We start from the raw sequence: 25550 nt of genomic DNA on the forward strand, positions 1-25550 counted from the left end.
CCATAGACTGTAAAAATATACATATGCATACATGCATACATAATACATACATATTTATATACAGTCTATGGTCCCAGCCCACACTTTTTTTTTTCACTTTATTTTAGATGTACATAACAAACAATGGGTACATTCAGAAGGAGCATCATACATCAATCAATCAATCAGACTTTATTTATAAAGCGCTTTTCATACAATGACATTGTAACACAAAGTGCTGTACATAACTTCAAAATAGAATAAATTAAGAAAAAGATCCCACCCCCAGCCCCGACCCCAAACCCACCCTATAATCCTAAGGTTAAGAACACAATATGCAACAATAGTAATAAAAACAATAAAAATAAAATAAATAAATAAAATAAAAAAGAAGTTGCTGAACGAACTGAGGAAACGCTCTCATGATATCTTAATGAGGAAACACTGGAGGTAAAATAAGATGTTAAAACTCAACACAGGAAATTAAAATCACCAAAGTAAAATACATTTCTAAGATAATAAAAGACTAAAATATTAAACCATTAAAATAACTTAAGATGCTAGACTTAAAATAAATAAATAAGTGCATAAATAAATAAAGTAAAATAAAAGTGACTAAATTGGAAATAGATAATAAGTAAATAAATAAATAGAACTATTAAGAATAAAAATAAAACTCAGTTAAAAGCAAGATTAAAAAGGTAGGTCTTGAGTTTGCCTTACATAAACATAAACAAATACATAAACAATAATTAAGGACACAGAAACAGCTTCAGTTGTTAATTTAATGTAAATGAGAAAATTATACATAAATAGAAAATAAATAATAAAATAAGTTGAGTAAGTAGAGGAAATAATTTTACCGTTCAGTGGGGAATTCTTCTATTTTAAGTGCTCTTGGTCCTTTGATTATTCTCAATGATTTTAGGTATATTTAGAAATAATTTAGAAAAACAACAAATTTGGGGGGAGATGTCATAGTCCTGTTTTTATGAATAAAGATTTTTGAGAGGCAGAGAGATGGGGGATATGTAGAACTACATGGCAACCCTGATTAGCACTTGTGAGTACGTTCTGTAGTCTCGCGATATTTCAGGCGGTCTCTGCCTGATAGGAATAATGGCCGCCTTCGTAGCAATGGCTGGAACAGGGAACAACACAAGAAGCATATTAGAGCGTTACAGCTGACCAGGAATCGCATTCATAACCGGGCACCCCCTCCAACCCTTACTTCTGAACGGATGGGTAGAGGGGGTCTTGCCAAAGGACATAAGAAACGAAAGAGACTCGGAAAGAAAGGGGGCACAGCTAATACAGCTAGCGCACTGCCGGGGGAACAAACCCGAGGAGTCCTGACATCTGAGTGTTGAGGAGGCTGAGAGTGTGATCAATAACCGGGGCTTCGAGCTAATATGAGCGGACCGGGGCAGGACAGCGAGCCAGAGGCGAAAGTCCTTCTCATAAAGCGGCTTTACAGGTAAGTGTTCGAGGCCGTTTGGCGTCGCTAGCCAAGCTGCTAATTGAACGTTGTTGTGCTTTGCTAACTTAGCTTTAGCCAATCAATGTTTGCTAACAAGAAACGCTGCAGCTCGTCTTTGATTCTGTAACCTGTCACGACACCAAGAGCACAACATTTACACAGACTCAGGAGTGTTTCATTACATAATACAACCCGAGTTTGAATGACTGCAGGTTGGGATGTCTTATAAAATCATGAACAAAGCTGCATTTCCAATTACCGCCTCTTTCAGAGAGAAATGAAACAGAAAATGTGGTTTCTCTGTTCTGAATGAGTCAAAACTAAGAGTAAACCATAGAGTAAAACATGTTGTCTTTAGGAAGAATGACTACAAGGCATGATCACAGGGATCACATACCTTTTAAAGGCAGGTCATTAAATGATAACATTATTTGTAGTTAGCTTATTAATGATTTACTTACATTAAGATGCTTAAATGAAGTCTTGGACAGAATTCTGTACACATAGCATCCACAGACGAGTATTACATCCACATAACACAAAGTAGTCACACATTGCCTTCAAAAAGAAAACCTAATGAAATATAGATTATAAGATTAATTACTAAGACAAAACATACACCAGACATGCCATATGTGTGTGCATGTGCATATATAAATAAGTGTAATAAAATAGACAGTCCTCAGAGTCACAGAAATATTGATTGCAGTTTTTTACATTATGTTAAAAGGACTATATCTTTACAAGGCAAAGTGGATTCAGAGATAGATGCAATAAGGAAGTTTGCATACATTTATTGTTGCTTTATTAATTATGAGAGCAACACCTTTGAAATAACTGAACCATTTTCTTATTGGTGGTGGTTCAACTCAACTTTATTTATATAGCACCTTTCATACATAAAAACATGCAGCCCAAAGTGTTTCACAGAATAACAGAATAACAGAGAGACAGAAAACAACAGCAAAGGTAAAATTACAAAAGGCAGGATTTTAGATGAAATACTTAAAAATCAAATCAAATCAATACAGTCAAATTAATAAAGTAAGTAATAGTGGAAAGAAAAGTTAAAAATAAGGTAGAGTTAACAAGATCAGATGAATACAAGATATAAATAGATAAATAAATAAATAAGATAAATAAATATTAAAGCAATGATTAAAATAATAATAATGATTAAAATAATAATGCAGTCCAGGGCTAAAAATAAATTACTCCACATTAAAAGCTAGATTAAAAAGGTAAGTCTTAAGTTCAACAGAAAACCACACGTGTATTGTAGTCTTCTTTAAGGCAGATTAATCTGTGAATAAGTGGGAACAAAAACAGCATCTAATAAAAGCAACAAAGGTTGTTGAGAAACCAGGAGTTTCTGAATACTTCAAGACACAGACTCCCTGTTTAAATTTAGAATCAACTTTGGATCTGGGTGATCAACTCACAGGTTAACTACAGATGTAAACACACATCCCCGCATGCTGAGATCTGATCACTCAGTCCACATACTGGAGTGGTCTGAGAGGTATTTGTCTACACTGGTCTGGTAGTGTGTGTGTGCTAATGTGGAGACCCATGGTTGATGCAAAGCGTGAACAGTTATTATGTAATCATATCATTGATAGTATGTTGTGTTTGTTAAGCAGTCTGGATAGTGATCCTCAGATATCCTCCTTTGTAATCATCAGAATGACTGGATAGTTCAGTGTAATAATGATGAACACTCTTGTACTCCTTACAAATAATACAAATTTAATCATTAAAGACAGTTATCTGATTTTATTTCATTTCAAAATTTGTATTATAATTTAAAAGCTTTCATACAAAATATAATGTAAAACTTTTGTATCCTGGTAATTAGAAGGATGGTTTATCACACACCAACTATGCTCAAAACAAACACTGACTGTAACATGAGATCCAGCAGACATACTGATTTCAGCTCTGTTTTGAAGCATCACTTTAGGTCAGAGTGTTCATATTGTCATTATACTAATGTTTCTCCATTTCTACTCAGGGCTGTGGTGGAGTCTGTGCACAAGCTAGATGTCATCATCGGCAGTAAATCGTCCTACAGAGAGGTCTTCAAGCCAGAGAACATCAGCCTTCGCAACAAGTACGTCTGAACGCCTCAGCAGTGTGTGTGAAAGTAGACCGTAGTGTAACACCTCACAGTGTTTCTTTTTCAGAGCTGCTATCCTGCTTCCAAAGTCTATCGTGCTCCAGTTAGATTTAAAACTGTAAGAAATGACAATGCAATGCAAGATAAATAAACAGAGACACTTGGTGTGAGTCTCAAAGATTCTGAAGATGACTGCAGTTCTTTTCAAAGTGGATTTAATGAACCGAAAGTTTAAAAAGAGAAGAGGAAGTATGAGGCAAATTTTGGAAAGAGGCTTGACTGCATGTCTACTCAGACACAGAGATGGTATCTCATCCTGTCCTGTAACTGTTTTGTCAACCAGTATTTTCTATAATTGTCTGGGCATGCTCTGTATGTAGTCAGGGCTGCACAGTGGCTGCTGTTTTATTTTAAAAGTACATCTTTGGGTTTTGTACTGCTGACGTCTAGAATAGTTCAAAACTTTCACCGTCGTTTCTTAGAATTATAAAGGATTTTTTTCATATATTTTTCACCACTTATTTGATGAATGAATTAAGACTTTACTTTTCAGATTAATAAATAATTATAATAACCCTTTATCAGATGTTATAAATTAGGGATCAACTATCGGATCGGAGCTGATCTGGAGGTTTTTTTTATTTATCGGTGATCGGCATTCAAGCCGATCATCTCATCCGATCACTTACATCAGCTGTCACTGAACACAACATGTAGCTGAAGACGCGAGGGTTATGGAGTGTTCTTAGTTTGCTTAACTGTGTATACATAATGAGAAAATGATAAAAAGGGACATTGACGTAGAACCCAAGCCATGATTTACATTTTACTGTAGGACTCACATGGCACAGAAAACACATCTGCTATAGGCACCCTACGGTAGCTCTCCAGGGACTTGTGGTTCAAAAAGGCTAAAACATAAACCAAACACAGGACAGTTTGTTACATTAGCATTAGCTGCCTTTCTCTATACTGCCATGCCGCTCCGTAGCTAGTGGCAAGCAACCGGGCGTGTCTCGATCTCGCTGTCACTCCCAATATTTACGTTCTCCGTCTCACACAGCTGGATGCTGCCGTTGTGAATCACGCACTATCTCGTGAGAGTTGCATTCAGGGCAGCCTCGGATTTAAGTGTGCTGTAATGCATGCACACCAGTTTCATGGTCTCAAACAGCAGAGCTTGTTACACAGATTATGAGTTTTACAACAATGCTAGCTGGATTAAATTAAATGGAATAAACATGAGACATATTTTAGTTATTTTTTTAATTACTTATTTTTGTTACAGGAAAAAAAAAGTGCAGCTCAACTCTGTTATCTCTTGTTAAACTATTATCAAGGCAAACACAAGTATTGGATCAGGACTCGGTATCTGCAAATATTCAATATTAAAAAGTCGGTCCAGGATCGGGGGCCAAAAAAGCTGATCATGACATCCCCATTATGAATTTACACCACAATCAAAGGCATACTCACCCCTGAACTGACTCTGAGCGTGGCACAAGTACTAAGATTTCACTGCATATATCATGAGATACTTTAACACAAGTGTTTGTATGCATCCATCCACTCATTACATGCTCCCAGAGATGACAAAGTTAAGTTTGGGAGCTGCAGTTGTAAATTTTACTTCAATGCAAACGTGATCATTTTGCCCCTCAGTACAAAATGAGGGTCATGTTATGGTGAGAATGATATTATCCTCTTGTGCTCTGGAGAATGTCAGAGCCGAGCAGTGAAGAATCTCTTCAAAGAGGGGAGAATGACAAATACTGCATGTACTTGCCTATCGGTATTAACATAATCTTGCCTTCGGCCTCACGCACACAAGAGTGGGGACTGAGATTTCACAGTATTTCAGCGAACATCTCTGACTGCTGAATCATTTCACACAGCCTGTGTAAGTCACAGAAGGACAGAAGACACATTTATTTGAGTTTGTCCTGTACAAGCCGAGTCCTCTGTTGTCACTGATGTAGAGTTTTAGATGATTGTTCTTTTAAACATGTCATTTTTTAATATATTCATAGTTGACATTGTTGTGTCCGCCTCCCTCTTGTTCATGTGAAACTACGGTTGACTCATTGGTCCACTTGTCAAACCGGTGACCCAACTACTTCTTTCCTGAAATGATGATGATTGTGTTTCTGCTCTCTGTCTGTCTTCAGGCTGAGGGAGCTCTGTGTGAAGCTGATGTTTCTCCACCCTGTGGACTACGGCCGAAAGGCTGAGGAGCTTCTCTGGAGGAAGGTTTACTATGAGGTCATCCAGGTTATCAAGACCAACAAGAAGGTAAATAATGACCCGGCTACAACTGTGGAAATAAAACAATCCTTTAACATTCGTTGGCCAACCAACCCAGTCTGTTGTTAGCTGGCCTGACATCCTGGCTCTAACAAAGGTCACTTCTGCAATGACATTTTCTGTTTTGTGATCACTGGCTTGTAGCGCTCCTTATAGAGCACCAAGAGAGGTCATGTGTTATGCATGGGTGGTCCTAGAGGAAGTCAAACCCTTGAAAATGTCATGTAGTTCTACTATTGGACCAACAAGAGAGACACATTAAATCTTGCTTTAAATATTAAAAGTTTGATCCTGACAAACACTGCACTACACATGAGCTCGGATTCAGAAGCCCCTGTGAGGAACTTCCTGTATTTGTGATTTCGGCACCCAATGTCTCACATCGTTGCTGATCTTATCTGTACATGTGTAATAATAGTCTCATCTGGTTTCCTTTCTTTAACATTCAGATGTTTCCCTCATGCAGAATCTTTGCTGTAGAAAATGTTAAAAAGGCGGTTTTGACAGCCTCAGCAACTCCTCAGCAGAGTGACCGACAGACACAACTTTATAAAAATTATTATTTTTTATGCTAATGGTCTCATTTGCTTTAGTAGCCTCATGAGAATAATTTCAGTCTGATTTATAGTCGCTAAAAACTCCTCTGAGAAGTTTCAGGTCAAAAGCATGAAGCAGAACTCGACCTGTGATACACATCAAATACTTTTCTGAACTCAAAAGGCTTCAGTTTTCTTCACAATAGTTATAATCATGCGTTTTGCTCAAGCTGCAACTTCCAGTCTCAAAATATGAAGCCCATGCAGAGGTGTTATAAACTGCACTTCATTGAGTGTCCACTTGAGTTTGGCTGCAGAAACACAGGAAACCACATACACACCAATTCAAAAAAGACGACCTTTACAGCAGAAATAAACATGTTTACAGCCTGGTTTAAAAAACAGTTTAGGTCTGAAAAGCTAATTTCTCTATCGGCACACACTGTACGGGGGTGAATTTTTTTATATCGTGTCCGCTCAGAAGATATTAAGGTTGGGAGTTTCCTTCACGATGGTGTGCTGTCTTGTCTTCCTTGAAAACCCAGACTCTGCATTCATGCAGGTTTAAGCAGACAAGAAGGAAAACATCTTTGAACAGCAGCACAGGAAATTCAACCAGCTCAGCAGGATTGTGAATTATTATCTTTGTGTTGTTGTTCTGGTATCTGGTGTTTCCTTCTTGTCTGAGGGAGCAAAAGTACAAATATTTATACTTGGATGGCAAAACTGTTTTCAACTGTCATTGCAAGTCCTACTGACAATACCATCAATTTTCCAAACTCCATGCAAGAGCCTTTATTTTTACTCGGGGTGGCACATCTCCAATGTCTGTCCTCTTCCATGTCATGTTTGTTCTTCGTTTTTCTTGGTGCATTTCTAAAGTCTCTCCATCCCTTCTTTCTCCTTCCCCTCATGCAGCACATTCACAGTCGCAGCGCTCTTGAGTGTGCCTACCGCACGCACCTGATTGCCGGGGTGGGTTTCTACCAGCACTTGCTGCTCTACATCCAGTCGCATTATCAGCTGGAGCTGCAGGACTGCATCGACTGGACCCACGTCACAGACCCACTCATCGGTGAGCAAAACACATAGACACATAAGATTCAACATCTGATCTCTATAAGGAATCTAATCTCTTGCTAAATGTTAGTCTGATGTATGAGTGACATGAAAACAGCTGTCTGCTTAGTCTGCAGTCATCATTATATTTAAATATCTAGATCATTCTTTGGCTTTTTTATCTGGAGATGTCTTGAAAGTCACACTAACGGCCAAATTCCACCAGATCCATGTCCGTCTCTGATCTGTCACGGCACCAGATCCACAGCTCCATTGAGTTCCGGGTGCGTGTCTGATCTGGCAGGACAGAGCTCCCCGGATCAGATACGCAAGACTTCAATTTTTGCCGGATTCAAAAACAGATTTAGATAGAGCGGGACAGGAAGTCAGGCAGCAAAACGAATTAAAACATCCGGTTAGTTTTCAGAATAAAAGACTCTGTTATCAGCAGATCGTATTTCACTTAACTACAACAACAAACTGTCATGATGAGTGGAGCCAGGCCTGGAGTCAACAGGTCAGAGCTTTTCAGAGGACCAGAAAGACAACATGGATGAGGAGAGGGGTCGGATATTCATTAATGCAGTAACTACCGTGGGAAAAAGTCAGTCTTGTGACTCCAGCTTCCGGTGCTCCTGCTCCGTGCTGCATTCTGAAAATGCAACCAATGGGTGTTGACGGACGGGAGAGCATGGAGCCGGACCGCAGTGGATCGGAGACGGACCGGACACAGATCTAGTGGAAGTCCCGTGTAAGAAAAGCAGGGATGTGAAAATCAAATCAGTAAAGTCTCATCTCTGTTTCTTTTTAACACACTCAACTCACTGGAGAAATCATCCTTACTCCACTGACCACAGCTTCTTGGTTACCCTCTTTGACCTTCCAAACACACTAAATGAGTTGGGAATTAATCCCATTATGTAAGGTATTAGAGGGTTTTGAAACTTGTTGATTCAGTAACAAAACTTCACGAACTCTGAGTCCACAGCCCAGATTGACCTCACTTACAGCTGCTGCTCTGCTGCTGTACGTTCACTCTCCTTATTAACAGAGTGATTCTTCAGGGTGTTGAAGTGTCCATTGTCTAAATTCAGTCTGATCGGATTTCAGTGTTCCTGTGAACTACGTAGCCCTGACAAATAGGTGGAGAAGTGCCAAGTGAGTCTATTGTCAGCAAAGACAAATTGACAGGTGCAAGGTCATCAAAGTATGATGTGCTGTGGATCCTGTACTTACCCTCTGCCTGAAAGTGGCTTGGCTTGAGCTCTGTGGGACACCAGATTAACCTTTTTGCAGACAGTCTACAGGATTTTATGGACTAATAGAGATGCTATCAGACAGTGAACTGGGCTTTAAACCAGGAGTAAATCTGTGAAGCACCCTGTCTTCCTGGAGTAACTGAAAATGTGTCCACTGGAGAAATACAACCTCTTCACAGCGTCTTCTTAACCACTTAAAACAAAAACACCACAAGAACAGGGAAATAGAGCTGCAAAAACATCAGGGTGTGTTCTCTAACTTAGATCTCTGGTGTTTAAAGTGTCTCTTTGCTGGAATTTGAGCTCGTTCTCTCGTTACATAACTCTGAGACATTTTGGGTCAAGTGCACGAGCTAAATCCTTGAAATGAGAAGAGCATTGTGTAATTGTTCCCCTCAGGTCGGAAGAAACCGGTGTCAGCCACCCCGAAGGAGATGGAGTGGGCACAGATGGCCTGTCATCGCTGCCTGGTCTACCTGGGAGATTTAGGTAACAACATAATAATAGATGAAACCCTCATGTCGTCTCTAACTGCAGATCTTACAGGTGTGAGGCGGCATGTGTGTAATGAAGCATGAGAAATTTAATATAGCATGTTTTAATCAGACATTTCATATTGAGGTTTGACTTGTGATGTTTTTGGTCTAGTGATTATATTTACTCTATCAGCAGAGGAAGTGATTGTCTGATTTTAAATACGTGTTTGTTTCGTCTGCAGCCCGCTATCAGAACGAACTTGCTGGAGTGGAGGCTGAGCAGCTGGCGGAGAGGTTTTACCATCAAGCCCTGTCTGTCATGCCACACATAGGTGAGTGAAGGCAATGTGAGAGATCCTAACATGGGGGCAGGGAACTTTGAACCCCAGGTACTGCTTTTCAAGAAGTGGAAGGGTTACCTCATAAATTAAAAAGTACTGCAGTTCTTTACATGTCTTTATTTTGCTGCAACTGAAAAACAACAACAACAACAACAACAATGACATACAGGGCGACATGTCATTGTTTGTAATCCTGCTGGTTTTCATACTTGACATTGATGCTCAATAACGCCTGCGCTTTGTTGCTGATTAGATTAAAAATGATAGCTGAAATACAATTTTAACCACTTGATCAGTCTTAAATAGTAGGGATGAGCAAAGATTTTCAAATATGCGTTCACTTTGTAAAAATCAAAGAGTTACTTTGAATATTTTATCATTTTAAAAGTACAATTTTTCATCCTTTTTACCAATACCTGGTTGTAATACAGTATTCCCGCCAGACGGTGGCTATAGAGTGTCTTAAAGCTGTTTGCTAACCACTTTAAGTAACAGAAGAAGAAGAATGCTAACTGCATTAAATAGCAAAAGAAGAAGAAAACATTAGCGACAGTCACACTACTACACACGTATTTCCAGAGACTGAGCATGGCTGCAAAATGTAAACACGCCATGCCGCGTCACAGAAACATCGACATAAAGATTGAGACAGACGCTGTCAGTGCCCGCTACAAGCAGCACCTCGTCCTGGGGGGGATTATTCGAATAATCGTTGAATAGATGCCTCTGATAATCGCGAAGTATTTTGGCTTGAAATGCCCATCCCTATTAAATAGCTCCAACAGTAAAGTTCCTGTGTTCTGAAAGTAGTCCCTCTTGAGCAGGGACCTTTTGAAGACTGAACTAATTGTAGACTCTGGTCCATGCGATGCAGAGCCACCTAGTTTCTGAAGAAGTTTCTGTGTCAGTTAGTGATCTCTGTGCTTGAGTTATTTCATCATTGTAATGATTTGTGTTGTAATGACTTATGTGGGCGGAGCCAGAAGGAGGTAGCTCAGCTCAGAATAAAGACTTGAAACAGCAGGAAAAAGCAGTTTGGTCAGAATCCCTCACCCTTCCTGAGAATAATACATTCTTACTTGTGCGTGTGACTTGTTACAACATTGCTTGGCTGAAGCAGTGACTAGTAACCAGGAACACCCCGCTGATATGATCTAATATTCCCATAGTAATTGTTACTTGAATGGGTTTTGTTCAGAATAAGCAAATGAGATATTACATGTTATTTAAAGAACACACACTACTTTTCTTATTAAGCAGACAGCATTGGGTCATAATTCTCAGTCTCCTTTTAGCAACTCCAACAATGAAAATGAATTTGTCATTCATCGACTTCCTCTCCGACCTGTATGCAGGAATGCCTTTTAACCAACTGGGCACACTGGCAGGGAGCAAGTTCTACAATGTTGAAGCAACCTACTACTACCTACGCTGGTAAGGGTCTTTATATACAATCTTTAAGGATGTTAGATATTTGAATACAAGTCAGCAAATTCAGAGTCCTAATTTGTTTTCAATCTGTTCTAGTATCCAATCAGACGCCCCCTTTGAAGGCGCCTATGGCAACCTGAAGCGCTTGTTTGACAAAGCTGCCAAGATGTACCACCAAGTGAAAAAGCAGGAAATGAAGAAGTTGTCTCCGTCTCGACAAAGGTGAGGAGGATTCAGGAGGAGCTGAAAACGTGCACAATTCAATTCAAACAAATGTTTTAATCCCTCGAGAACACACTATTAATTACTTCCAGAGTAAAATCCACTTGGTCCCAGATTTTCATTCCCACTTTTCAGAGAATGGATTCAGATTTTACATCATAGAGTTTATATGTTGTTTAAAATTTGGACCTTGATTAACTGCAAACAAATACAGCCCAAGTCCTTCTTGTGTTCATTCAATTTTCTGAATAACAAACACACAAATCCACAAGTTCCTCAGAAGCCTTCTTAGATCACAGACACTCTGTCACACTCTCAGTGGTATTACTAATAGTTTCTATTGTTTATAATTATTTTAATTTGCTTGCTTGGTTAAAAATGTTACAAAATGCAAACTCTGCCTTCTCAAAGTAATCAAGATAGATAATCCTGAGCCACCTGGAACAAAACCTGAGTTTTTTTTTTGTCTGATTTAAATGCACAACACTTATACCAGCCATGATGTGTTCAGTGTTTGAAGTTTTGAAACCTCATAAATGAAGGCAAGGTAGGTTTATTTATAAAGCACCATTCATACAATGAGCAATTCAAAGTGCTTTATAGAGTTAAAAACAAAAACCAGAACAGTAACAATCAACAAAAACACACAGCAAACACTTCAAACATTTAAATTTAATATTCGGCCAGTTATGTTTGATCTACTCTCTCTCTTTCTCTGTACTTATAACTTAACGTACATAGTAAATAGTGTTGGGTCTTATTATTTATTTAAATTAGGAGGGATTATTCTAAATAATCAGCCCCCTTCACTGCTCTGAAGTCCGTAACTTGCAGTCTTACTGCCCCGCCGGACACAGAATTACAACTGATCTTGTCTTAACCGAAATGAACCCTTTAATCAGTCGATTCATCGCAGAACTTCTTCCCAACATCTAATAGATCCAATATCAGGTTAATTCCATAACGCCATACCTTGTCAGAAAATATCAAATTTAAAATATGACATTAAACAAACATACGCATTAAAACATGAAATATTTTAAAATCTAAGGTCAAGTAAGGAAGAAAATAAAATTAATTTAAAAGAAATGTCATTAAAACTCAGTTTGTTAAAAGAAATTAAAAGTTTGTAGTTACAGAAATAAAAACTATGGTTGAAAAATTTGTCTGCATCCATTTAAGAGGTGGAGTAAGAAGGTAAAAAGAGGAATGTTGGGTCTGTTTTTAATTGGGAAGGATTATTCTAAATAATGTATCACATCCATTATCCAAACTTAGGCTTAGGGTCAAATATGAAATCTTGATCTTAATGATTTTCTTGTTTTGTTGTCACTTTTTGCTGCAGATCAAAAGACATAAAGCGTCTCCTGGTCAGCTTCATGTACCTTCAGAGCCTGCTGCAGCCCAAGAACAGGTAAACGCTTGCAGTGTCACTCCTCTCCTCTCTTTCATCTTGCATGTTCTCCGACAGGTCAAGCAAAGACGGCCTTGATTAATTTTAAATCTTTGACTCTTTTATGGGTTTGATCAGGCTCCACCTCTGACCTGCACCAGTGTTATCTCTGTCAAATATTTAATTATGTGAACTCTGAACAAAGGTTAACTGTCTTCAGCAGATAGTGTGTGTTTATAGGTTGTGTTACCTGCCTGTTAAAAGCTTCAAATGTGCTGCTTTAACTAGCAGTAAAATGATCTGTGAGCAGATACAAACACAAACTCATCATTCAAAATGAATAAACCCAGCGACCCTGCTTCGTCCAATGAACAGCCGCAGTGTTATCTTTTGATCACTCATTGATAGAGTCGAATACATCCCTATTTTTTAAAGTGCACTCTTTGTTCTCACTGCGTCTCCTTCTCACTTCACTTCTCTGTTTGTAGTTTAATGGAGACAGAGCTGACATCACTCTGTCAGTCGGTGCTCGAGGACTTCAACCTGGTGCTGTTCTACCTACCGCCACCGACACATGGCGTCGCTCACCACTCCCCCAGCGAAGAAGAAGACGAGCCGCAGCACGCGGACAACTCCTGTCCGGTGCTGCCCGATACACTGGTCTTCAAGATGGTGGTGACGTGTCTGATGGTGGTGCACAGCCTGAAGAGGGGAGGTCAGTGTTGTGAAATTTCTGATGTCATTGTAAATTCTGATTTTCAGTCACATCGGCATTGAGTCTAGATTAAATGAGGATTTGAGCAATTAGTAAAGAGGAAGAGGACACCACCCTGACTTGGATACATTTTTGTGTAGGCATGTGATTCTCTTTAAGAGCTGCAGTGAGCTGGACTAATGTGGTATTGTGTTTGTTTCTAGGATCAAAGCAGTACAGTGCGTCCATAGCTTTCACTCTGGCGCTGTTCTCTCATCTGGTGAACCACGTCAACATCCGGCTGCAGGCTGAACTGGAGGAAGCGGAGAGCCAGGTGCCTCCACTTCACACCGACGCTGCAGGTAAGAGAGGACACCACTCGTCTCCTTATATTGAGCGGGACAGATATGCTTACTGCTAGTTAGTCCAAAACTTAAAAGAAAACAAATCCTCATACGTCAGCACAATACAGGACATTTCCCAGCCAGTATCTGACACAGCGATCAATGCGGAAATCCCATTTTATCCTCATCAGCAACATCTTATGAGATTAAAGTGGAAACTGCTCTTTGTGGTTTAAAAATAAGAGTCTTTTGGGAGAACTGCTGCTTTTTATTTCTACACGTCAAGAATGGTTTTAAATCTATGTGCTCTTTTACTTAGTTGACAGCAGCGTGGTTTGAAATATGTTTAATGAAAACATAAACTGGAGTTAAATTGTCTTCTTTTATCTAGATGACCTGGAGACGAAGGATCTGACAGCTCCATCAACAGACCGCTCTGAGGAGAAGCCTCTGCAGAACGGCTCCCTCGAGCAAGAAGACGATGAGGAGGAGAAGGATGAAGATGGCTGTGAAAGGGTCGGTGTTAAAAAGCATACCAGTGTGGAAGAACAACGCAAAATGGAAGAAGACAAACAGAGACAGAAGAAGAAGTACACCCGCCTGTCGAGGCTCCGCCGACGCCGCTGTGCCCGCAAGGACACTCGAGGAGAGGACGAGAGCGACCTGAGCGAAGGCTTCGAGAGCGAAGAGGATGAGGACGAGGACGACGAGAGGAGGGGTCACACTGATTCAACAGGTGGCAGCACCACTGGAATCCCACCCAATCCTCCACCTGTCAGGAAGCAGACTAAAAGAGACCCCCTTGTTGAGGAGGGCAGCTGGGGGAGTGGCTCAGAGGAAGAGGAGGAGGAGGAAGGAGGGACGGCGTTCGATGTAGAAACCGACTCTGACATGAACAGCCAGGAGTCCCGATCAGACCTGGAAGACATTGAGGATGCTGAAAACTCAGACAACACAGAGGGTCAGGCGCAGGAGCATCAGGAGGAAGACGAAGATGAAGACCAACCCAAGGAGGACGGAGGGGAAAGGGACGGCGATACTCCCCCAACCACTAACGGACCGCTCATGCCCAGCGACTCGAGCATCAGCAGTAACCTGCAGGCCATGTCCTCGCAGCTCTTCCAGGCAAAGCGCTGTTTCCGCCTGGCACCAACCTTCAGCAACATGCTGCTGAGGCCCCAAGCGTCCTCCTCCACGGGTAACCCCACCCCGACTGACTCCTCTGCTCCCCCCTCCCAAGAGACGCCTCCTCCTCCCAGTGACTCGCCCTGTGACTTGAACCCTGGTACTGCCAACGGAACCAATGAAAATGGTAATGCCTCAATGCTACATGTAGTTAGCCTTTTTTGTGTCATTTCCTCTGTTTCAAGAAACACTCGGGGAAGTTGAAACATTCAGGCGGACATGATAATTTCTTAGACATGTTTGACATGTATAGAGTAAAATCAGTTATCTGTGTTTGGTTGATTATTGACAAAATGTGACAGGAGATCGGTGAGATTTGGAAGTATTATATGACAATCAATGTAATGAATCAGAATCAGAAATACTTTATTTATCCTGGGGGGAAATTCAGTTATTACAGTTGCCCTTATACACAATAAGAAAGAATATAATATAATATTAATAGAAGAAAGTAATTAATAAGATATAAATACAAATACAATGATAACAAAAGTATGAACAGAAGACAAAATAAGCTATTTAGAAAATAAATAAATGGTTGAAGTCCCCGGAGATCAGGAAGAAGGCACTCTGGTGGTCTGGCTGTGACAGCGTTGAGAACGTTGGACACCATATTCAGGTTGGCAGAGGGGGGACGTAAACAGCTACCAGTGCAGCATGTGAGATCTCCCTGCGCAGATAACATTGTCGGAGGCCCACAGCGACTTTAAACATTAAGTTCATCAATGAAAAACTAGCCATGACCATCCATCCATCATCTTTAAAGCTTAGCCTGTTGGAGGTCGTGGGAGGTCTGGAGCCTAACCCAGCTGTCAGCAGGCATGGGGTGGGGTGCACCCTGTACCTGTCACCAGTCTATCACAGGGCTTGACTAACCATGTATTTAATTTGATACCTGAAAAGTTCTAATTAGAGCGTACCCTCACACCTGTGATTAGTGTTTGGGTTGAAGTTTCATCAAATAAGCTAAATTACGTGGTAGAACTGAGTCTGACTGCAGGGGTTTACAGCCTAGCTTCTGCATGGTAGTTCCATAACAAAGGAGCCAAGCTGAGGGGGGTCCCCTGTAGCTTTTACACTAAAGTCAGCCTTACTATTGATAAGTACCTCACACAACTTCCCTAAAAAAAAAGTAGCTATCCTTTAAGTTCAGTGTAGTGTGAAGGCTGATGTTGAACGTTGAGCAGAGATACAAGCAACAATGGTGACAGACAGCAGCCTTGAGAGAGGTACCTGTATTTAATCCTGGGTGTTTACATGTGACTGATTGTCTCATTAGATTATTTGTCAAACTCAAGTACTCTGCTTATTTCTCTACGTGTACATGCTTTGAACACATCATTTACTTCAAATGCCCGCCTTAAACATTAATGACCCGTATACTGGCCTACATGTAGACATGTACAGGCACTGGACCAAGTCCAAGTACTAATGTGTGCGTTCCATTAAAGCACATGTGTTGGTGTAGAATCTGTGATATATGACTCTCAAGGCTCACGGCTGAATGTAAACAGTGCATAGCAGAAGCTTTCATTTCCTTAAAAGGAAATCTGAATGTATAGCATGTCCAGCTGTTGAGAGGTTTTACTCTACATGCCTCATGATCCTGGCAGAATGAGGGGCTAGCACAGAGCCTTAAATACATTATAAAGCTATACATTAAGACTATTTAACATATAGAAAATTGAATAAATGTGATTATTTATTGAGGAAGTTTTCTTGTTCAGCTTTTTTTTTAATTAATTTGGGAATCAAAGAACAACTTAGTTGAAACCGATCTTCTCTTTCTTTGTTTTATTTCTGCTCCTCTAGACATGGACTCTGACTCTGAAGGCAGCCAACACAGTACTCCGTCTGTGCACAGTGAGAAAACCCTTCTAGAGAAGCTGGAGATCCTGACCAATCAGGGCTTGATCCAGGTGGTGAAGGTCTTCATTGATTGGCTGAGGACAAACACAGACATCATTCTCATGTGTGCACAGGTGAGGAAAACCAAAGTGTCCTGCTTTTTATCGAGGAACCGTCTGCATCTTAAGGAGTTTAGTTACTCAGACCTTTTTCTCTCTGCAGAGTTCTCAGAGCTTGTGGAACCGACTGTCCGTGCTGCTCAACCTGCTCCCAGATGGCAGCAAGATGCTGGAGGCTGGTGAGTTACTGAGACTGCAGGACAGAAATATTTATACTTGTGTAAAGCTCAGTCTCTCTCTGTTTCAAATCCTACCGAAGCTAATCTGATACTGATTAAGACTTCTACAGACACGAGAGGGATACCGACTAATAACATAACAGGATGTTGATTTTTAATACTAGCTTTGTGAAATAAGTTTTAAAAGGAATATAGGAATAACAGGTAAATGTAATGATACAGAGTCATCTATCTAACATGTAATTAATTCTCCATGTAAGAAGATCTTAATTCTTGATCATGTTTTAATATCGTCACATCACTCTCCAAACTCCGCTGAAGCCCAGTTCTCTCTCTGAATATTTCCCTTCCCTTGTGATTCCTTCACAGTCATGACTGTACTCTGACTCTACAGCCCATTAATGTATTTATGTATTTGTGCTCTGCAGAGCTGGGTCTGAACACGGAGGTGACAGAGCTCATAAATGAGTGTGAGCAGCCCGGCTTGGTCCAGACTCTGCTGCTGCCTGAGGATTTGGCCCTGCGACACCTGCCTGCTCTCAATGTAGCTCACCGCCGCCTGGATTTCAACCGCCGCAACCCCTCCCTCAGTTCCTTACAAGAGGTAAGGAGCAGCAAACACTGAAACACTGAAAACAAACAGGCAGGAGTGAGCTTCTACAGTTCTGTTGAGGCAAAAATGAAACCTGAAACTACAACATGCAAATGACCTGCAAATCATTGCTGAACTACGGAACATAAAATATGACTCTTTGAAATATTACATTTCCAGATACTACAGTTATTACTTGGATTTAAGGAAAATCTATACCCTGAATCCAAACCTCTAGCTTCACTCACTGCACAGAGAAAGGTTGAGGCTCAATAGTGCCACTATTGTAGAGACCTAAAAGCAGATTTGATGAAATTAGCCCCTTTATTTTGCTTTTAGGTTAATCTTTTAAGCTGCTTTCGCTTGTGTAATGACAGTGAACTCAATATTTCTTTGTTGAGGCTGTTTCTCTATGAAACAAAAATCGTGTGACGCAATCATCTTAGGGACCAAGGAATTGTGATTTCTCCATTTTATAGATCGGACAAATACAATTTAATCACCACAAGTTATGATTAATCACAGTGAAAAACAAAACAAATATTCATTGGAAGAATAAACTTTTCTGTTATCTGTTTCTGCCTTCACTCTTCAATTATAAATACTTTTCTATCAGCTGAGTGAGAGGGACAGGGATGGTCACTCTGGTTTTTAACAGCATCATTATTAAAACTCCAAACTATCATTAATCCTGCATGTCTTCAACTTTAAGCTCTAATCACTACATAATACCATCACAATTTTGAATATACATATTGAATATATTTAATTATATATATAAACTACCAGTCAAAAGTTTGGACACATCTTCTCATTCAAGGGTTTGTATTTATTTTAATTATTTGAAACACTGTACATTAATACTGAAGGCATCAAAACTATGAAAGAACATATATGGAATTATTTAATTCACAAAAAAGTGTTAAACAAAGCAGAATATGTTTTAATATTTTAGATTCTGTAAAGTAGCCCCCTTTTTCCTTCATGACAGCTTTGCACACTCTTGGTATTCCCTCAAGTCTGCTTCATGAAGTGGTCTCCTGGAATGGTTTCTAATGAACATGAGCCTCATCAAGAGTTCATTTGTAGAATGACTTGCCTTCTTAATGTGTTTGAGACCATCAGTTGTGTTGTTCAGAGGTAGGGTTAGTACACAATGGATAGTCTTATTTGACGACTGTTGTAATCCAGATTATGGCAAAACCAGATTATTTCATAGTTTTGATGTCTTCAGTATTAATCTACAATGTTGAAAATAATTAAAATAAATACAAACCATTGACTGAAAAGGTGTGTCAAAACTTTTGACTGGTAGTGGGTGTCATTTATATATATTATGTATATATATATATAATTATTTTATAAAGTAGGTATGGTGAAAAGAAGGGCAAAGAGCTGCCTATTTTAACGTGGAGCAGGCAGCTGCAATATTTGATTTCCAAACTTGTGTATCGTATACTGTTGAGCGCTTCACATTCAGTGGGTTTGTACAAGTTTTTTTTAATGATTAGACAAAATCAACAACAACAATAGCAAGCATGTCGAGCTACTGCGGTTCTGAAACAAAACAGCAATGTTACGCGATATATAAAACCCAAACAATAAGCTGAAAGATTTCTTACGTTTCGTCTGGACAACGGCTGAGTCAGGTCATCCATACAGAACTTTTGAATCACACAAATCGATTTAACTTGTAATATTTAGCAATTAAAGCTGGGGTTGGTAATTAGATTTAGATACACTTTTTGTCATACTGGTTAAAATGATCTTTATGTCCTGATGGCAATCAATACATGATGTGTTCCTAAAAAAGAGTGAAAAAAAACTGCTATCTACAGCCAGAGTAAACCTGGGAAAACACTAACCAATCACCGTGTTTTGGCTCCCCAAATTTTAAACCAATCAAATCCCGTCCAGCCGTTCTGCCCTCCTCCTGCGCGTACATTTCCCCGGCGTGCACTCCTCCGAGTCCCCGTCTCCTGCCTCTACTTCCCCTGACTCTATTTACTGCCCCTCTCGCTCGTCCTCGGGCCTGTCCCCTCTGACCTGATGAGGTGCTTTGCTCAGGACTGTAGTCCGGATCAGAGTCTAAAAAGCTCTCACCAACAAGCAGAATAATTAATGACATTCAGTAAGTCCTACAGAAAATATATATTTATTGTAGCGTCCGTCCGGACGCTGTAGTGATGACGAGCCGATTCATGAACACGTTGATCTTTAATAACCGGTCACTGTCGGCCATGATCACGCCAACCAACAAAGCAACAATCAATGTTTGAATGAATGAAGAACTTCTCCTCTCCTCTCTCCCACTCGCACACCTCTCCTGATGCCTTCACTGACCGTCAACACTGTAGGAATTAAGAACATCTACACTGAACAGGTTTAACAAACAGTAGAGCTGTCACAGTATTATATGTGTTATAACTTTTCTCCTGATATCGTGTCACCGGTACAACTGGATAATGCTAGCATGCTAGTTGTGAGTACTAACAGCAGCCATGTTTGTTTGTGTTTTTAACTTTCACTATGATAATGTTTTGGTGAGGACCGGTTTTGAATCAGTCACGATCATATGGTCGAGAATCAGCGGCGCTAGTGCATGTGAGCGGGGGGGGGGGGGGGGGCGTCGTTTTGGAGGAGCTCCGAGGGAGGAGGGGAGGGGTTAGACGGAGTCATGAGGAAAAGCTACATTCAAATTCATGCTGGTTTACCGAGACTGCCAACCCTAGCTTTAAAACAGCCACATAGTTATTTGGGTATGTCTGTTCATTCCCTCTTTAACTGATTTTTATTCAGTGAAAGGTTTTTAAGGAAAATACAGACTTCTCCTCCGTTGGCTTCGTGTAGGAGTAAAATAAGGTGTAAAATATGAAAGCATGAGACATTTTTCTTCTGCCTCTTTCCTCCAGTGTGTGGTGCGAGTGTGTTGCATCCGCAGTTTTGGTCACTTCCTGACGAATCTCCAAGGCAACGTGCTGCACTTCAACCCAGAGGCGGGCATCTTCACCAGCATCAGCCAGTCCGAACAGGACAATCTGGTGCAGCAGGCCAAGGCCCAGTTCCGAATGGTGAGTGACATCTGAACAATGACCGGATGAACAGCAGGCGGTCTGGATTCAATGCGGTCTCATTAATTTCACTGAGTGCTGTTCAGACAGTGGAAATGTTGATGTTGTGTAACTGCTGACCTAAATAAATGTGCAGAATGGAAGAACTTGAGATGAGTGAGCTGGAATGAAAATGTTATTTGCATGAGATCTCTTTTGATGGTGAACTTCTTGTTTTATCTTGACCCGTCCAGGCTGAAGAGGAGGCTCGTCGAAATCGCTTAATGAGGGACATGGCTCAACTACGACTGCAGGTTGGTCATGCCTTTTATTTCCAGTCATTTGTCTTTAAGAGACAGAAAACATTGACAGGAAAATTCATCTTTTCTTATTTTTGTTTAAGTGAATTTTATATTTGTGACCACAGAAACACATCTCGCATTAATCTCCCATTATTAACTGATGTCCCTTTCTCTGTCTCTTCCCTGCAGTTGGAGGTGTCACAGCTAGAGGGCAGCCTTCAGCAGCCTAAGGCGCAGTCCTCCATGTCTCCCTACCTGGTGCCAGACACAGCTGCTCTCTGTCAGCATCTGAACCTCATCAGGCAACTGGCCGGCAGTGGCTGCTTCATCATCATCATCCCACGGACAGGTCAGTGTGCTGCCTCAGTCTGTAGGGCCTGCAAACAAGAATATCAAACACTGTAGATGCTGTGCTCAGCCTCTGAATAGGGAGGATGTAGATTTCACATATTCTAAGTGTTTATTATGGAACTTGTGACAGACATTTTTCATACCTTGATATTTTCAGACACAACTAATTGAAATAAACTCCTCGCTGTTGATGTGACAGCTCTTGTTTTGAGATGCTTGAGTTAGATAATGTACTGAGCTGCTGTTGAAGATGATATTACTGAATAGAGAGTCCAGTCATGATAAATGTAGAGTATTTTTCTCTGCAGGGCTGGTTTCTAATTTAAATTTCGTCTGGCGGTCTGAGTCGGTCTGCGCTGACAGGACTCTTTGTTCGGGTAATTAATGTGGACTTAATGTGTGTTGCAGTGATTGATGGACTTGACAGGTTGAAGAAGGAAAATGCCGGAGCAAGGGATGGTATTCGCTTCCTTGAGTCTGAATTTCGCAAAGGAAACAGGTGGGTGTTTTATTACATGTACGACAGCTGATGCAGCTTCATGTCGCTCCTTTTCAGAGAGGTGTGAATTTGTTTTTCATTTCACTGTGCATGTTGATCACAAGCCTCATAAAGTGCCCTCATTTAGAAGATGTCTTCAATACTTGGTCATTGTCTTCCTCCTGCAGGTACATACGCTGCCAGAAGGAGTCCGGTCGCAGTTTTGAACGAGATAAACTGAAACGTCAGGACATCGAAGCCTGGTAACCCTCCCTCCACTTCTCCACTGACCCTGATCTTCTCTCTAACTCACTCATTCAATTAGTTTGACATCATGTTTTGATTATCTCTCTGTAGGCATTTGTACAAGATGGTGGACAGCTGCCGTCAGCTGACAGTCTCCCAGAGCAACGGAGATGAAGACACAGCCGGCATGGTGACCATTCTGACAGGCCACCAAGTGGAGGAGCTTTGCACTCAGTCTGCAGCAATGAAGGTCAGACCCTCTCTTTGTTTGATTCATTAACGAATAAGGCGGGACTGTCAGGAAGCTTGCATTTTAAGGACTAGAGAGCATGATGGACTCCAGGTTCTGCTTCATCATCTTCACCACACTGTGCTTACCACTGCTCTCTTACTTTGCTAACCCCCAATTTACACAGGATGTGCACCGTTGTGTTACGGCTGCACCACGCACATCGCAGCCAGTGCCTTCCCTTTCTAGTCAATGCTCATGAGTACACAGGGCGCGCCGCGGTGCGTCTCAGCTCTGTCTCAGGAGTGTGCCCCCACGCCGCTCCATCAGAGATACGTTTCGAGTCTATTTTTTGAAAGAGCCCGCACCCAGCACGCATAAATCTGCACAGAAAAGACCAACCTGGACAGGAAGTCAGGCACGAGGATCGCATACAACATCCGCCAATTTCAAAATAAAACATCATGTACAGACTCCCGACCGTTTAAAGATCGTTTAGATCAGAAATACTCATTCATTATGGATATAAGCTACAAACAACCACAGATCAGTGACCCAGGTCGACTACAACAGGACTTTAAGATGATAACTGTGTCAGAAGGTAATAGGACAATAAAATAGGGCAGAATTATTCATATTACACTAATCTAAACCTGCAGAAACGAAACTTTATAGTTCTGCAGCATACTCGGTGATGATTAAAGCACAAAAGTAATGAAATACTCTCTAGGGATGCACCGATCCTACTTTTTAGGTCCCGATACCAATATCGATATTGGTATCTGCCGATATCGATACTAGCCAATCCGATCCCGGTATTGATTTAACAATCTCTATTCCTTAATGTGAGGATAGAATCATGTTTTGGCAACTTCAGGCTTTTCTGACTTGATGGTGAACTGTACCTGGGTTCCAAGTGCTAAACCAGAGGGTGGAAATTCTTAATTTTAAAGGATCAGGAACAATTAAATCCAATAACCTGTCCGTTTTTTCACACTTTGAATCCATTAATAGAAGGTTTCCTCCTTCTTTGCAGTAGGCTACAGCTGACATAAACTTCTTTGTGTGTAGAAGAAGAAGAACTCATAGAACTGAGAAGAATAGATCTGCGGTATGGATCAGCACTATATATAGGCCCTTTGTCACCGATATCCGATCTAGCTTTCTGAGTCCGATCTAGCAGATATCCGATACCAGGATTGGATCGGTGCATCCCTAATACTCTCCAAATGAGCAGAAATTCAACCACAGAAAGGCTCTGTGACCTGTTGTTTGTATGTAGTTGTCTCTATGCTGGACCCAGCTGATCCTGGCTGCTCTGAGCTGGAGCTACGTTCCAACCATGCATCCTGTGTAGCAGGGCAAAGCCGCCGGACGGAGCAAACACGCTGCGCAGCCGTAACGCAACACGGCGCATCCTGTGTGAATTGGGGGTGACTGACACTCTTTTATGAGAGAAGATTTGCATGTAACTCATTTAGTTACTGTCTTTCTTTTCTCTCCTTCCAGACGGCGATCCAGGCTGCAGGCTCGGCGGGCATGGAGCTGAAGAACATCGTGGAGTTCTACCGGCAGTGGAAGGAGATTGGCTGAGAGTTCAACGGGGGGCAGCTGTCAGTGCTGCGAACAGCTGATCGATCACAACACTCGCTCCCTCTCTCTCTCTCCCACTCTTTTGCTCTGTGTGTATCTGCGTCTCTAAAGGCAAAAACCAACTGAAAAGAAAGCTGAATCGAAGGAAGGAGTTATAGTGTAGAGGAGTGGAAAAGATAAAACAATGGAGTAAAAAAAAAAGGAAAAGAGAAATGAGAGCGAACAACGGCGCTATAAGAAACAGCAGATCTCCCCACCTCCCACTCCCAATCCTAAACATAAAGAGTGACCCCTAGTGGTCGGGGTGCGGAAACGGTGAGGGAACGCTCCACACAAGTTTTTAAGTGCCCCTGGTTCACATCTAACCAGGAATACACTGTACATGTTAGCAAACGAGTACCTACGTGTCGAGAGAGAAACCGCACACAGACATAAACACATTCACGCTCAGATGAATCCATTTAGATATTTAGAGCTGAGGTTTCTGTTCCCTCCTCCCCTTTCCTCTCAGTATGTATTTAAGAAACAGGGTTTAGAGTGTGTGAGTGTGCGAGGGCTGTGTTTTCAGGAAGTCGAGGGTGTATGACGACAACTTACAGATAGAGGGAAACCCACTCTGTCCACCTGACACCTGAGGCTTCCCGCCTTACAAAACAAACCAGGGCGTCTCACAGCAGCTCAACAACCTCCAGGAAAGGTTGAGGAAGACGAGTACTCTTCCTCAGGATCAGTTTCTTTCCTCTGTGGCTTTTTTATTTTGATTTCATTAGGTTTTCTTTATTTGCGGTGTACTTTTTGTGACCAGTGACTTATGTATTGTGCTATCTCTGTATGAGAAAAGAAGAAGAAAAAAAAACACGACAAGTGTTTCCCTGTTCAAGGTTTTAATTTGGATTTTATTTTTGTACCCAAATGATGTTTATTTTGCTTTTTTGTAAGCTGAAACTGAATGACATATGCAAGAATGTTTAAGGGAAAGGAAAAGGGTTTGTTGTTGTGTGTTGATCCACTTAACAAGTCCTCCAGTTCTGAAAGTTAAAAAAAAAAAACTTATAATCCTGAATTTATTTAACAAGGTGTCCTGTTAGAAGAAGGAGGGAGGTAGCAGCTTATTAGCCTCGTGTTGTAGCTACTCATCAGTGAGGCTCAGAAGAGAGGGGAGGACAGCTGACTCTCCCAGAGGATGGTGGGTTTTGTTTGGACCCCTGTAAACTCCTTAAATGTACCCCATCTACACTTCATCTCCATAGTGACTGTCCCATCATGCACAGTGCAAAAGAAAACCAGTATATGTGTGTGGCCATGCATTGAACAATAAAGAGAAACTAAGATGATCTCTGCTTCCTGCTAATCTTTTTGTCATTCCTAGAAGCAAAACATGATTTCATCAGCTAGGCTTTTGTTTAAACTAATATATCTGTATTTATGTTACTTATTGAAACGTAAACCGCTGTTGCCCTGATAGTTCTCCAGTCTTGTAATTTCCTGTCTGTGTTTATGTCAAACCCTTGGGAGGTGTCTAGTTTCCTTTAAGCGGTGTTTGCATTCATGTGTTGTTCTTGTGTAACCTTAAACCAGCTGCTCTCAAACTCTCACATGAAGTGAACCTTAGCTGACACGGACTAGATCATGGACCCTCTATGACACATAACTGTCCTTCTATCTAATAAGATATGTGCCTTTAAGACGATCCATGAACTAATGTGTGTGAAACCCTTTGAAAGAATAGTCAGACACATTG

General features: G+C 41.0%; 1 protein-coding gene across 1 annotated transcript; it reads left to right on the forward strand.

Moving 5' to 3' along the window:
- Nucleotides 1-1067: 1067 nt before the first annotated feature.
- smg5 (SMG5 nonsense mediated mRNA decay factor) lies at nt 1068-25143 on the forward strand. Its single transcript, XM_034697430.1, has 22 exons — nt 1068-1456; nt 3474-3572; nt 5747-5870; nt 7337-7493; nt 9136-9225; nt 9455-9544; nt 10909-10987; nt 11081-11206; nt 12552-12620; nt 13088-13314; nt 13518-13655; nt 14029-14949; nt 16635-16804; nt 16893-16968; nt 17397-17572; nt 20473-20631; nt 20865-20924; nt 21102-21261; nt 21672-21762; nt 21930-22004; nt 22099-22237; nt 23726-25143. Exons 1-22 carry the CDS (start codon nt 1392-1394, stop codon nt 23807-23809), a joined length of 3375 nt encoding a protein of 1124 aa, XP_034553321.1. The 5' UTR covers nt 1068-1391; the 3' UTR covers nt 23810-25143.
- Nucleotides 25144-25550: the final 407 nt, after the last annotated feature.

Source organism: Notolabrus celidotus, chromosome 12, assembly GCF_009762535.1.
Source record: "Notolabrus celidotus isolate fNotCel1 chromosome 12, fNotCel1.pri, whole genome shotgun sequence".
Taxonomy (NCBI): domain Eukaryota; kingdom Metazoa; phylum Chordata; class Actinopteri; order Labriformes; family Labridae; genus Notolabrus; species Notolabrus celidotus.